This window comes from Cydia pomonella, chromosome 17 (assembly GCF_033807575.1).
Source record: "Cydia pomonella isolate Wapato2018A chromosome 17, ilCydPomo1, whole genome shotgun sequence".
NCBI classification, from domain to species: domain Eukaryota; kingdom Metazoa; phylum Arthropoda; class Insecta; order Lepidoptera; family Tortricidae; genus Cydia; species Cydia pomonella.
In genome coordinates, this window is record NC_084719.1 from 4,046,815 (window position 1) to 4,060,657 (window position 13,843).

The 13,843-nt window shown below is 36.8% G+C and overlaps 1 protein-coding gene across 5 annotated transcripts in view; it reads right to left on the minus strand.

The window, feature by feature from the left end:
* The window catches only part of LOC133527248 (microtubule-associated protein futsch-like), a 286,179-nt gene that overhangs the window by 78,860 nt on the left and 193,476 nt on the right, over positions 1-13,843 (minus strand). For all 5 annotated transcript variants that reach the window (XM_061864160.1, XM_061864161.1, XM_061864164.1 and 2 more), the window contains one exon: positions 1,173-1,345. In XM_061864160.1, the coding sequence (XP_061720144.1) occupies positions 1,173-1,345 (173 nt within the window). The remainder of the gene's footprint in view (positions 1-1,172; positions 1,346-13,843) is intronic.

A 13,843-nucleotide genomic window follows, 5' to 3' on the forward strand; every position in this document is an offset into this window, starting at 1 on the left:
AAGTTTTCAGGGAGCTCTGAAATTGCTTTAATTAATAGGAAATAAATACAAAGAGAATTTAGAGTGGATTGTCTAAGAAAACTCTTTGTAGCCACAGTAAATTTACTGCCATCTTTCGATACATGATTAAAACTTTTAGAACGCCATTTTACTTTGATCCTTATCCTTTCACTGATATGTGTTTAATTTGTTAATTATCAAAAAGCGGCGCCTATTACAAGTTATATTTCTACCTGGAAATCTTACCAAGTGCCAGGAAAAAATATTGCAGAAGTTTGTATTATGTTAAAAAAAAGGTTTCCAGGAAAGCTACAAGTACGTTTCATAGAAAACGTTATCCCACAATGTAACTAAGTCAGGATTTTAATTAACTCTAAGAAAATTGCGTTACAATCCTCTTAGACCCTAGAAAGCCCTAAAATTAATTGACTGGATAATTTTATATCAAATCTGCTAAAACTTAACGGTAATCTTCACTCAAGGGTAGGAGTATTAAATTATGACAAATTTTAGGTCTCTACAGGTACGCTAAATTTATTCTGGCTGGTGTTGGCCGGACTGCGCCAAGATAGTGGACGAGCCAATAGGCATGGCTCTTGCCGAGATTACATTGAATATTGAAAAAAATGTACCTGCAAGTAATGATGTGCCATGACTGCCGTCGGAAAGTTTCCAATTTTTTTAATATTTCTGTATCAGGAACGAAATTATCCGTTTCTAAAATGAATGTTTTCTTAACTTCCTGAACTTTTTCTAAAATTTCCGAGAACTTTTTAACTTTTTAAGAACCTCTAAGAACTACGAGCTCTTCCTAATCTAGTAAACTAATGCAGATGCTGACGCCTGGTGAAGCCGCTGAGAAGGTTTCTTATGTATTAGCGTCGTTGCCCGCGGCGGTGTAGTCGGCGTGGACCAGATGCCGATACCTGGTGAAACTTTTGAGGAGTTTCCTCATGTTATCAAGTATTAGCGTCTCTTTGTTCATCTGAGGGACATGAAGTATCTGCATGATCCAGGAACCGTTGCCGGCGGCGGGCGGTGTAACCTGCGTGCACCAGGTGCCGATGTCTGGTGAAGCTACTGAGCAGGTTCCTCATGCACTGCATCAGCGTGTTCATCTGCGAGTGGATAAGGATCTTCGTCACGAGATTAATCTGAGGATCATGTAGTACCTGCATGATCCAGGAGCCGTTCCCCGCGGCGGTGTAGCCGGCGTGCACCAGGTGCCGATGCCTGGTGAAGCTGCTGAGAAGGTTCCTCATGCACTGCATCAGCGTGTTCATCTGTGGGTGGATGAGGATCTCCGTCACGAGGTTCTCGGACGCGAATTGGATTAGTCGTTCTCCTGTTAACAAAAAATAAAGGTTATTCAAATGATTATTGGTGTTACTCATAATCGCCTGTCAAATCTAACAATCCGTTAATATTTTTTTGTCCCATCCGTCATTTTTACATTTCGGTTTGTTAGAAAGGAATAAAATTATCGAAGGTTTGTAAGAGGTTATTAAATTTTATGAAAAAAGGGGGACATTTATTCTGTAGGCCATAGGTAAAGGAACTTATACAGTCTAAACATTTATTTTGAGCAGAAATAGCTACTCTTATTGAAGCGCCAGAACGATTTGTTATTATGAAAATAAAATTCTGTGACGTCACAAGGAGTACACCTCCTTTTAATCATTTTTCATTGATTTTAGCGTTAAAACTTGATCTTGAATTAAGTTCATTGTACGATTAATAATCTGAAAGAAAAGTGTACAGTAAAAGTACATACAACTTTTAATTATAAATGTCCCTTAATATGTGTACTAACAGAAATACGGACTTTGTATAATTCTAAAAATAACCTTCATTCATTCATTCATATTTATCACATTCCTTTACCAACAAAGCCTAGCTTCTAATACCGAGTAAGGCAAGTACAAAAAGAATCCTATGACAATAGAACATTCCAGACCCGCAAACGATCGTTATTCTACCAGGAAACATACTAAAAAAAACTTGTAAGTAAGTTTCCCTTGAACATGAAATATATTCTGTCCAACATTGCCAAGGTCTCTAGAGCCCCTCAATGTCATATTTCACCGTTTATTTACATGTGGCTGTATTCGCTCCTGCGGTGAATATATTAGCCCGAATTTAGGGTTGAGTTGTTCTTTTGAGATAGCAAAAAAAGTTAGCACGTTTAGCTGGAGAAAGTTATATTGTGAAAATATATCATTGAAATGGTACTTTATAAGAGTCATTATCCATGCAGGGTTGAAGTCTGACATGTTTTTGCTGTTTATTGTGTTAGATATTCTTGTTCAGATGAGCCTTCTTTACGCCACTATTCATCTCATGCGACGGAGCTGTAGGGACTGAATACAATAGTTAAAAAAGACAGCATCAAATTTAAATGATAAATAGGGGAAGGAAATTCACAAATTATTTCCCCGCTGAAAGTTAAAGTCCAAATTTCCGTAATTGGAGCTGTCTCCATAAGAATCAGAGGCACAAGACACATCAAAACTTTTGAGTGCGAAGATGAAGCAGGAATCATATACTGAACCCCCCCCCCCCCCCCCAAGACCCTTTTCTACTACCTCTTCACATTACTCTAGTATTTTTTTACCGTCTCCATGTTTATTAGGCCTAAAGTTTTCTAATGCAGCCTACTTAAATCTCTAAAAATCCTATTTAAGGGCTGATTCAGACGGCGCGCACTCGCATGCATTTTTTTTGCATTTAATTGCATTGCGGACTTTTGAGGTTACAACTAATTCGGCCGACCGATCAAATCCCGCAATGTAATGAAACTCGCATGCGAGTTCTGGCACCGTCTAAATGAGCCCTACGTGGAGTGGAGTCGAGCTCACAAAATACAAAAAAATATGTAATATATAGGTAATGCACGTCAGTATCTATATAACGGGACTATTTCAAGATTATTTACGATTTGTCAAAGATTTTAACCATGATGGAAAGCCTTTTATAGGCTTCTGTGCAGCTAAGTATTATATATAATATAGATATTTATATAAGTACAACACGACAGAATTGGTCATCAACTCATCATCCCTACTCTCTCATTTCTAGTAAGTATCTACGTATTTCTCGTTAGTCGTTGATGGTATGACAGACGCCTAACGCCGCGGAAGTTTGGACGCTCGATCGAGCGAGCGTGAGCGAAATTCGGAAGTTGGAAGTGAAAAGTTACCAAGCGACTCTGTAATGCCGTGCTGGGGATTTCTATACGATTATACATATAATATAACAGATACATATAATAAGCGACGATTAATTACCTTTAGACACGCTATAATCTATAATATGCAATATAATCACGTAAAATATCGACTTTCACCGTTTTAAATATAAAAAAATTATTAATTAAATTAAACAACAAATGTCATAACCAATAGATGCATCAGTTAGGTTAATAATTTATTTAGAAAAACTTCTTCTTCTTCCTAGCGTTGTCCCGGCACATTGCCACGGCTCATGGGAGCCTGGGGTCCGCTTGACAACTAATCCCAAGATTTGGCGTAAGCACTAGTTTTTGCGAAAGCGACTGCCATCTGATCTTCTAACCCAGGGGGTAAAACTAGGCCTGTTGGGATTAGTCAGGTTTCCTCACGATGTTTTCCTTCACCGAAAAGCGACTGGTAAATATCAAATGATATTTCGTAGGTACATAAATATAATTTATTTAGGAAAACGGGTATCGTAAAATATCGGCAATCCACCTTCTTAACTCCATTCCTCTACACCATTTATTTCCAAGTATTAAGTAAAATCAGTCCAAACGCTTGGTGAAAGTTTCAAGGTGATACAGTATGGATTGAGTCCGCAATGCGACGCCATCGTAACGTTTTATCGGCTTTGTTCGGTCGTCCTTTCGCACGGAGACTGCAACTCAATGCTTTCTTTGTAAAATAAAACTTATTTGAGACTAGAATGAGCCCGAGACTTCTGCGTAGATTTTGATTGCCCCCACTAGTCGTTTTTTTTTTTTTTTTTTAATTTATTTAGAACACAAACAGTCACATATACAAATGAGTTTTGTGCGAGGTGCGAGCCCAAGCCAAAAATATCACCAAGGGGGAGGTGAGTCAAAGTGTAGCCGAAAAACACCTCGCGTGATTTATGCACAAGCCAATACTATATTAAAAATATAGTTCCTCATTACACCTCCTTAGGGTATGAGTTCCGAACGAAAAGTATTGCTTGTGTCAAATAAAAAAAAACTGTTCTGCCGTTTAGGATTTCAACTTGAACTTGAGTATTCAAAAGGTTTGAAGAAATTGAACATAAATGCATTTTGCATTTACAAGGAGCGTAGCCTAATAATAAATAAAAATAAATATTATAGGACATTATTACACAAATTGACTAAGTCCCACAGTGAGCTCAATAAGGCTTGTGTTCAGGGTACATAGACAATGATATATATAATATATAAATATTAATAAATACTTAAATACATAGAAAACACCCATGACTCAGGAACAAATATCCATGCTCATCACACGTATAAATGCCCTTACCAGGATTTGAACCCGGGACCATCAGCTTCGTAGGCAGGGTCACTACCCACTAGGAAAAACCGGTTGTCAGAACGGTTGTTCAGCCTAAGCGACAATCGTTAGTCGTAAACGCCGATCGAAACGTAAGCGGATACAAATTGGAAAATAACGTTGTCATTTCCATACATTATATATTTTTAGATCGGCTTTAAAGATGGACGATTGTTTTTTTGGCTAAGCACCTTGCTTAGAAAGATAGAATTAGTTATGAAAACGAGGAAGTATTTTTATTACAATCGACTTCATCAATATTGGAACCATTAGACAGGTTTACCATTAACCTACTTCAGCAATTTAGTATAAGCCTTCATTTTATATAAATAAGTGAACTAGAAACAGAGGAAGAGGAGGAAAAACAAGAAAATATTGAAAAATTAAAATAAAGGTCTTAAGTAGGTACAATATTCGTAACAACCAATTCTAAGAACTTAGTCTACCTTTTATTCTTTATTTCTTTTGTGTGTCTTGACGTAGGTCTAGAAAGGCTCTCGGTTTCATATAAATTACCTAAGTAATTGAAGTGGGTATCGACATCAAGATAAATGGATGCTCTATTTCGGCTACCTGCTTAAAGAAAAAAACATAAATTATAGGCCTTTCATCGCTTGTAAGTAACAAAAGTTCTATGTCTGTCTTAACTACAGATTAAGCTTGAAAATTTTGGTAATGAGGACATAATATTAACACGTTGAGGGACAGACCGTCGAGAGACGTAAAAGGAGAACCTCGTTATAGTTATGGCACCACGTCAGTAGCCGATGATTTTTACTTTGACAATACTCCAATACCGTCCATAGACACCGAGTTTTCATAGGATTATAATGAAGTAAAGTATCTTGTCCCGTTTTCGGGACACCATAGCTCTGTGGTCACTTCTTCTTCTTCAAATTGTCCCGACATTTTGCCACGGCTCATGGGAGCCTGGGGTCCGCTTGACAACTAATCCCAAGATTTTACGAGTTTTTACGAAAGCGACTACCATCTGACTTTCCAACCCAGAGGGTAAACTAGGTCTCGTTGGAATTAGTCCGGTTTCCTCAGGATGTTTTCTTTCACCAAAGAGCGGCTGGTAAATATCAAATGATATTTCGTACATAAGTTCCGAAAAACTCATTGGTACGAGCCGGGGTTAGAACCCGCGACCTCCGGATTGTAAGTCACACGCTCTTACCGCTAAGCCACCAGCGCTTGTGGTATCTGCTCTGAGGTGTCATAACAAAATCTTCAGAGTGTGCTGTGGCACGATACGGCAAAGGACGTTACGGCTATAGTCGAGATGCCGTATCACGAGCCCATTAAATGTATGAAGATGCATATTATAAGAGCTGTTTGAGCTGTCAATATGTCATCTTTTATAAAAAGTGTGATGTGGCAGTCTAATTCTGTCTAAAATTATATTGTATGGGATTTGCAAGTGCCACAGCACGCGGTTTCGAGAATGGCGCTCTGCCCGTGAACCACGTACGTAGTTTAAGCCACGTTGGAACTTTTTATTTAGGCAATACATATAAACTAGAAAAAGGTAGGCTCAGGTCTTAACTTTCGGAAAGGAATTCTGCATTTTGTGTTTATGACTAGTTTATGCAGTCCCTGAGGTCCAAAAGCTATAATTTTATGTTTTTAATTTCATACATTTAGTTAATCAATAAAAGTTCAAAAAACAAAATGTACATATTCCAAAACATATAACATTTTTTGACGTGGGTCTCAAGGGGTTAATTAAATTCCGTTCGAAATCACCTTTTCGCATCGGCAGGTAGTTTCTAAATAAAAATGTTTTAGCGCGAAAAATACGGCTGCAAACTGACTTTGTCCTGGATTTGCATGCCAGCAACATGTGACGGGCTTGCATTTCGTATTTCGTTAGAAGCTTTTAAAAACACATTGAATGGAATATTTATTCTCCGTACCTATGTTAGTCCTAGATTTTGGTAGTATTAGAATAAAGAAAATCATTCATAAATGTTTAATACATATACGTAAAATTGTCCTTATTATATCCTCGTAACGCCCAAGGTCCTACCTATAGGACTTATTCAGTTCGATGAAATTTAAATCATATTCAATTAGGACAGAGTTGCATTTGTTTTGTTTCGTGCAATTTTCAAACAAAATAAAATCTACTGTATTCCGTGCACTGTAGGTTCAAATTCCGTGGCAAATTTTGGATTTTTCATTTCTATGGCTGGGCCTTAAGAGGATGACAGAGCGAAAAACTCATTAATTTGCAACCAATTTACTCGAACTGATATGTTAAGTAATTACATTTACACCTGATCTTACCATACGATAATCAATAGGCATTTGTGAAAAAAAATTAAAATACATAACTTTAATAAAGAAGGAAGAAACTCTAAGCTTTTTCACATTTATTATTTATTCTTGTTTATTTGGCGCAGTCAGTTGGATACGGTGAAATCAATCATTTGTTAATTTCATTCCGCTTTTTGTTAACAATAATACTTCATCCTTATAACGATTTAATACTCCGCTTGCGAACCCGTAAATAAGAATTAAACAGTAAAATACCAAGATTTACGTATTCATAAGCAAAACGTTGGCGCGTATATTGGCCACACAATGGCATTAAGCCAGTGTTACCAGCGAGCGAAGCCAGATTTTGTAACAAAAACTCTTTTGTTCCCAATGCTGCACCATTTTTTGCCGTAATATTTCGCTGAAAGATATCTGGCGATGACAGCGTATCGTGTTTTTCGGGTTATGTTGGCACAAAGGTTATTGTGCGAGTTTCATTCTGAATGGGATATACAAGACTAGGTTCGTTTTCTTCGTTTTTAGGTGAAACAAATACAAAGAAAAAACAAATAAAGCTACGGTAGTAAATAAGTTATTTTACCGTCTTTTTGTGGATTATAATTTTTAAATGGTACCTAAAGCCTGAGAAATTAGTAGTTTTGATCTCATTAGAGTTCCGTATCCAAAGGGTCAAACGGGACCCTATTACTGAGACTTCGCTAAATAAGAAGCACGGAAGCACGTAGACTACCGGCCGTTGACTCCAAAATGGTGGTTAAAGGCGTTTCAAGATTAATTTTCCATTCACTGCACACTTCCACATTAGTTTACTGTATAATAATCTATCGATATTACACTTTAAGCAATTTCAATGAGCAAAAAACAAAGACGCGTGGCGTATCTTTCAAGATGGCGCTCGAAACAGAAGCCCAGTCATTCTCAAAAATGTCGTTCCTAGTTTGTGAAATATTACTTTTGAAACTGACAAATCAGTATCAAATTGGAAACAGATCGAATTACTAAAACTTGAATTGGCGTACTAGTCAAACTAACAAGACTGTATGAACAAAGGACTTCCATTTGGCATTACCACTCAGATCCACTGCAAACGAAAGTGGCTCTTACCTCGTTGAAATCCGGAGCAATTCCGATCAAGAACTGAATCCATTGTGGGAGAAGGGAAACGAAGGGTCCGACGGACCGTTATGTGATATTGGAGTTAATTACAGTTAGAATAAGACCTTTATTTTACTTAATTATATAACAGAGTGAATTAAAAAATGTACTGACACAGATTTGGATAACTTTGACCCATATTAGTTAACGACATACTGTTTTCGTGATTATCCAACAGTAATATTGATTTAAGCTTTCACGAATTTAACACATTATTAATAACAAAATTAGACTTAATTGCGTATAATTAAGTTTAAATGACCTCCAACGTTGCGAGGGCGGAATTCCATGAATGTTGGACTTAATTAATGCCTTAAGGAATTCTCTACCATTCAAGCCAGTGCTGTGCCCATACCCATGCCATATTTATGGCCCAGTGGCCATAAAGAGACGTTTGTTACTACCTACTATTTAAAAATTAAATACTAATCTCCTTCTTTTTCCTCGCGTTGTCCCGGCATTTTGCCACAGCTCATTGGAGCCTGGGGTCCGCTTGGCAACTAATTCCTAGAATTGGTGTAGGAACTAGTTTTTACGAAAGCGACTGCCATCTGACCTTCCAATCCAGAGGGTAAACTAGGCCTTATTGGGATTACTCCGGTTTAACGATGTCTTCCTTCACCGAAAAGCGACTGGTGAATATCAAATGATATTTCGTACATAAATCCCGAAAAACTCGTTAGTAGGTACGAGCCGGGGTTTGAAACCGTGACCTCCGGATTGCAAGTCGCACGCTCTAATTAAATACTTATTAATATATCATAATGAAATCGGCAAAATATGTATCACCAAAATGTGCCTACGTAATTGAAATGCTCCAATAAATAGACAAATATAAAAAAAAGGTAATCGGTAAAGCGTTACGCAATATTGATATCATACATTTGGCGTAAGGCAAAAATATAAAAAAAGCATATTATTGTACCACGTACCGAAGTAAGTTTCGGGTACCGTCCTAAATCCTATAACACGATTACGTGCGTTTGAAGAAACCGGGATGTGGGAAAATTCCAACACAAGACATATATATTATACGTAATATATTTACCGCTGCATACGAAAACGGCCTCTTTATTATAAGAAAAGTTATACAGATTACGTATTTCGTAATTGTACGAGACTTAGGTAAAGTGAGATTTTAGGCTAAAAAGGAAATCAAGAATACAGGAATAAGAAATTGAATATATTTAGGAAGAGAAACTTCTTGCGAGCGTCCCCACGGGGTGAAGGTAATCCGGGATTACTTCTCGCTTTTTCTGATAGCCTAGTACAATTCCTAACATAAATCTCCACTTAAGAACCTAACCGTCGTAACTACGACAATTCTGCACACATAAAAATGGTAATTTTATTAGGAAATATATGTAGGTAAGTTGTAATAGTAGATTACTATAGAGGACGGGAAACGAAGGGTTTCAGGCCAAGTAGATATAGACGGCTGAGCGTAGTGAGGTCGAATAGGGATACGCGGCCGGCAACCCCGTTTCTCGCCGAGATTTGTATAGTGCTTTTCTCAAACTTGCAATGAAATAATAATAAAAAAAATAGGATGACGATGATGATTGTTTCATGTTCTAATAATTTGATAGGTTATTCAGTGCGTCGGGTCTCAAAAGGAGACGAAAAATTGATTATTTTTGCGCTACGATACACTGTTTAGGAGATACAGCCCTATGAAGATTTCTGCATGACTGAAAAAAAAAACTTAACAGGGCTGTATCTCTTATACCCTACGTCGTAGCGCAAAAATAATCAAATTTTAGTTCCCCTTTGAAACCCTGAAGTTAATATCTAGCAAACACAAAAAAGAAAAAAAAACATAATGGCAGAATTTTGCTTATAAGTTTTTTAAGGTTGAATGCCAAGACGTGCTATAATTTGACGTTAAAAAACAAAAGAAGATTGCCTTACAGGCCTAGGTGTGTAAGGCTGTATGAAATTCCTTTACATATCATCTTCACTCATCGCACCTGATATGTAGTATTTCCGGACCTAATTTGAAGTAAGTCATCTCAACATTTCATTACATGTTTGAGAAAAAAAAAATACATCGATAATCTTTTCGTGATCTAGATTCTCCATTATCAGTGCTTCGCCCGAAAGAGTGGAGCGTACTACTGAGCTGAACCCTTTTGTTTTGCTGCAACGCATACACCAAACCTTCTAATCTAATTTACACAATTCTACCTATTCTTATTATGAATGATTTTTGTTATTTTTTAGGGTTCCGCAGGCAAATGGCAAAAAACGGAACCCTTATAGATTCGTCATGTCTGTCCGTTTATGTCACAGCCACTTTTTTTCGAAACTATAAGAGCTATACTGTTCAAACTTGGTAAGTAGATGTATTCTATGAACCGCATTAAGATTTTTACACAAAAATAGAAAAAAAAAAACAATAAATTTTGGGGGTTCCCCCAGTTAGAACTGAAACTAAAAAAATCTTTTTTCATCAAACCCATACTATCTATGGATAGTTCTTCAAAAATGATACTTAGGTTTCTAATATCATTTTTTTCTAAACTGAATAGTTTGCGCGAGAGACACTTCCAAATTGGTAAAATGTGTCCCCCCCCCCCCCCCCCTCTGTAACTTCTACTCGTAATATAACAGAATGAAAAATATAAAAAATTATATGATTTACCATGCAAACTTCCACCGAAAAATTGGTTTGAACGAGATCTAGTTAGTAGTTTTTTTTAATACGTCATAAATGGTACGGAACCCTTCATGGGTGAGTCCGACTCGCACTGGGCCGCTTTTTATATTTATATGTGTGTATTGTGGACAACTAATACATGGTTTATTCATCTATCTATCGTCATTCCAGCAAAAATACTGGAGAAAGTAAGTGCACACTCACTAGCTGAGCTTTTGCCTCAGGTGTTTTTTTCTTTCATACAAACTTTCATCCCGATTTCACTCCTTTAAGGGAAGATTATTAACATTTTATTTTATCTGTAGTTACATACAACTGGAATACTGAACGACTGCGTCAATTTAAAAATTCAGTGAAATAGAATTTCTTATTTAAATAAAACTTTGCTAATTTATACCTTCTTAACTTCTTGGAAGATCGTAACCTAAATTCGTAACCGTAAATTACATTTAGGTAAATTAGGTTTGCCAGAAATTGCGAGATGTTACGATATAAGATCTGGGTCTAATTTGTAAATTTATGAGGTTGGGAAAAATTGCGTTTTTCGGTTGGTAATGTGTTTTTAGGGTCTGATAATGATAATTTATGTATGTTTTTATTGCACCAGATTTATCAATAAGAAAATAACGGTTATATTTTTGAAATATTATCCTAGAACGCATGCTTGGATATATAATAAAGGTTGTCTGGAAGAGATCGCTTTTGAGCGATAAGACCGCCTGTTGTTACCTATTGTAATGTGTGTTCTTTTTCTGTATTGCCTTTTCATTATGTGGTCCACAATAAAGGATGTATTATCATTATTATTTTATGTATATTGAATGGGTATGTATTAATTATGTAACCTACCAATACAAGTAGTCATATCTTCTAAAATATGTTTAATACAATATTATTAAATACCAGATGTTAAACTAAACAGTTCGATGTATTGACAAATCGCTGGCAGACGCCTGTTTAGTGTTATCTCATCAATATCATCACCCGTTTGATCCCAAGCCAAACCATACGACACTAGTAACTAATCACTCTTAAACCACCTTAATTTGCATTTAAAGACATTCAAGCTATTTGAGTCCGTGTAAAGCAATGAAATTATACGTGAGAATCAAAAATACGTGGACACCTGCTACGACACGACGAATATATCAAGAACCATCATTGAAGGGAGAGTTGAAGCAAGGAGACGGAGGGGGAGACCAAGGAGAACCTACATAGATCAAGTAAAGGAAAAACTCAACGTCGTGTCGTATCAGGCTGTCAAGGAGAAGGCAGAGGACCGACACACATGGAAATCGCTCCACAGACAAGAGTCTAACTCTTAAATATATGATGATGACCAAAAATAGGTACATACATTAGATAAGTATAGACAAATATAACACAAGCCAAAATGTTTTGTAAATTAAACGACAATACTTTTTTTTATACTACGTCGGTGGCAAACAAGCATACGGCCCGCCTGACGGTAAGCAGTCTCCGTAGCCTATGTACGCCAGCAACTCCAGGGGAGTTACATGCGCGTTGCCGACCCTAAACCTCCCCCCCCTCCTCGTTGACTTAAAAATGGCTCCATGAAAAGCTACCCTGTTCTTTCACTCTTACGTCGATCACGAGTAAAAAAACGCTTCTCAATTGTATAAATTTATATTATAATAATTTTCAAAATTAAGAGGGACACGTACTCGGTATTCGTTCATACAAAATGAGAGTTTTTTTACTTCTAAATATTTTCCCCTCTCCATGATTTTTGTGGATGTTATTGACACAACGAAAAATATGGTTTATAGGTTTTTCTTTTTTTTTAAAACAAAACAGAATACATTATGCTGAAAACAATGGACAAAGTGAATTGTTAAGATTTAGTAAGTGGAGACCGTTTTCTCTCGAAATGGAAATTTCATAGAAAAGAGCTACCTGCCACGCGCGTAGCCGATAACATGTACGTATTTTCCGTATGTAGCGAAAAGCGGCAGTATTACTGGCGGTGAACGTTTTAACACATTCACTCAGGCGTATTCTAGTTTTAATTTATTTATTGAGAAGTTCTACAGCGTTTACAGTAAATAATATACAAAAAACGTGAGTACTTATAAGCATAACCTATAACAGAACTCCCTGGAATGTATACAAAAAAATATAATAAGTTAAGAAATAAATCTGAATTAAAATTTAGATATGGATCTAGTTAATCCTAAACTTATTGTTAAAAGCAGAATAAACCTGACTGCCAACGTTTTCGTAGTGCTTCGCTCATAGCCGATCCCAGCATTTTCCGCTTTGTAGAGAAAAGCGACTACGAACAGAGAACTCGCCGAGCGGGAACGACACTCAATGTGTTAATTTTTTTTGTTTAAAATATATCCTTATTTCATATCTGACATTAGTATTCCGCAACACTCGATATTGACTCTCAAATCCGCGACCTATCCATGACCTATCGGACGTTTTATCGGTTTTCCAGTCCAGCGGGGAGCTAACGACGTGTACGGCTCGGGGCAATCATATTCAGATCATTGGATATTTTTGGTGGAAGGAATTAGAACGAATTGGGGCATCAAACATTTTACTCGACACAGGTTACACAGAATCCTTGAGCTGATATCAGTACATGTCATAAAAGCGCGAGTATTTCAGACCAATTTGAACGATCACTGATATCAGAATAACCGCTAACTGATGTCATTCAGTTATCGTGCGATTCTCTCGTACTTGTCCGTACATGTATTGGCGCGGGCGAAATGCAGGTTCAAATATCATTCTGAAGACAGTCTACGTTCAAATTGGCCTGTTTGTCAAAAAAATTATGTTTCCTATATGTATGTATTCTTCGATAATCAAAATTGACTCTTAAATCCGAGACCTATCCATGACCTATCGGACGTTTTATCGGTTTTCCGGTCCAGCGGGGAGCTAACGATGTGTATGGCTTAAGGCAATCATTTTCAGATCATTGGACATTTTTGGTGGAAGGAATTATAAGGAATTGGGGCATCAATCATTTTACGTACACAAGTTAAACAGACTATATAAGTAAGTACTTTTTTAAATTAATTACATTAAGTATCGTACCTCACCGGAAAATTACTTATTAATATATCTGGGAGTTGAAATAAGGCTGCAATGATACTTACCTAATTAGGAATGTGTATTGCTACACTCGGGTGTGAGCAAGTTAACTAAA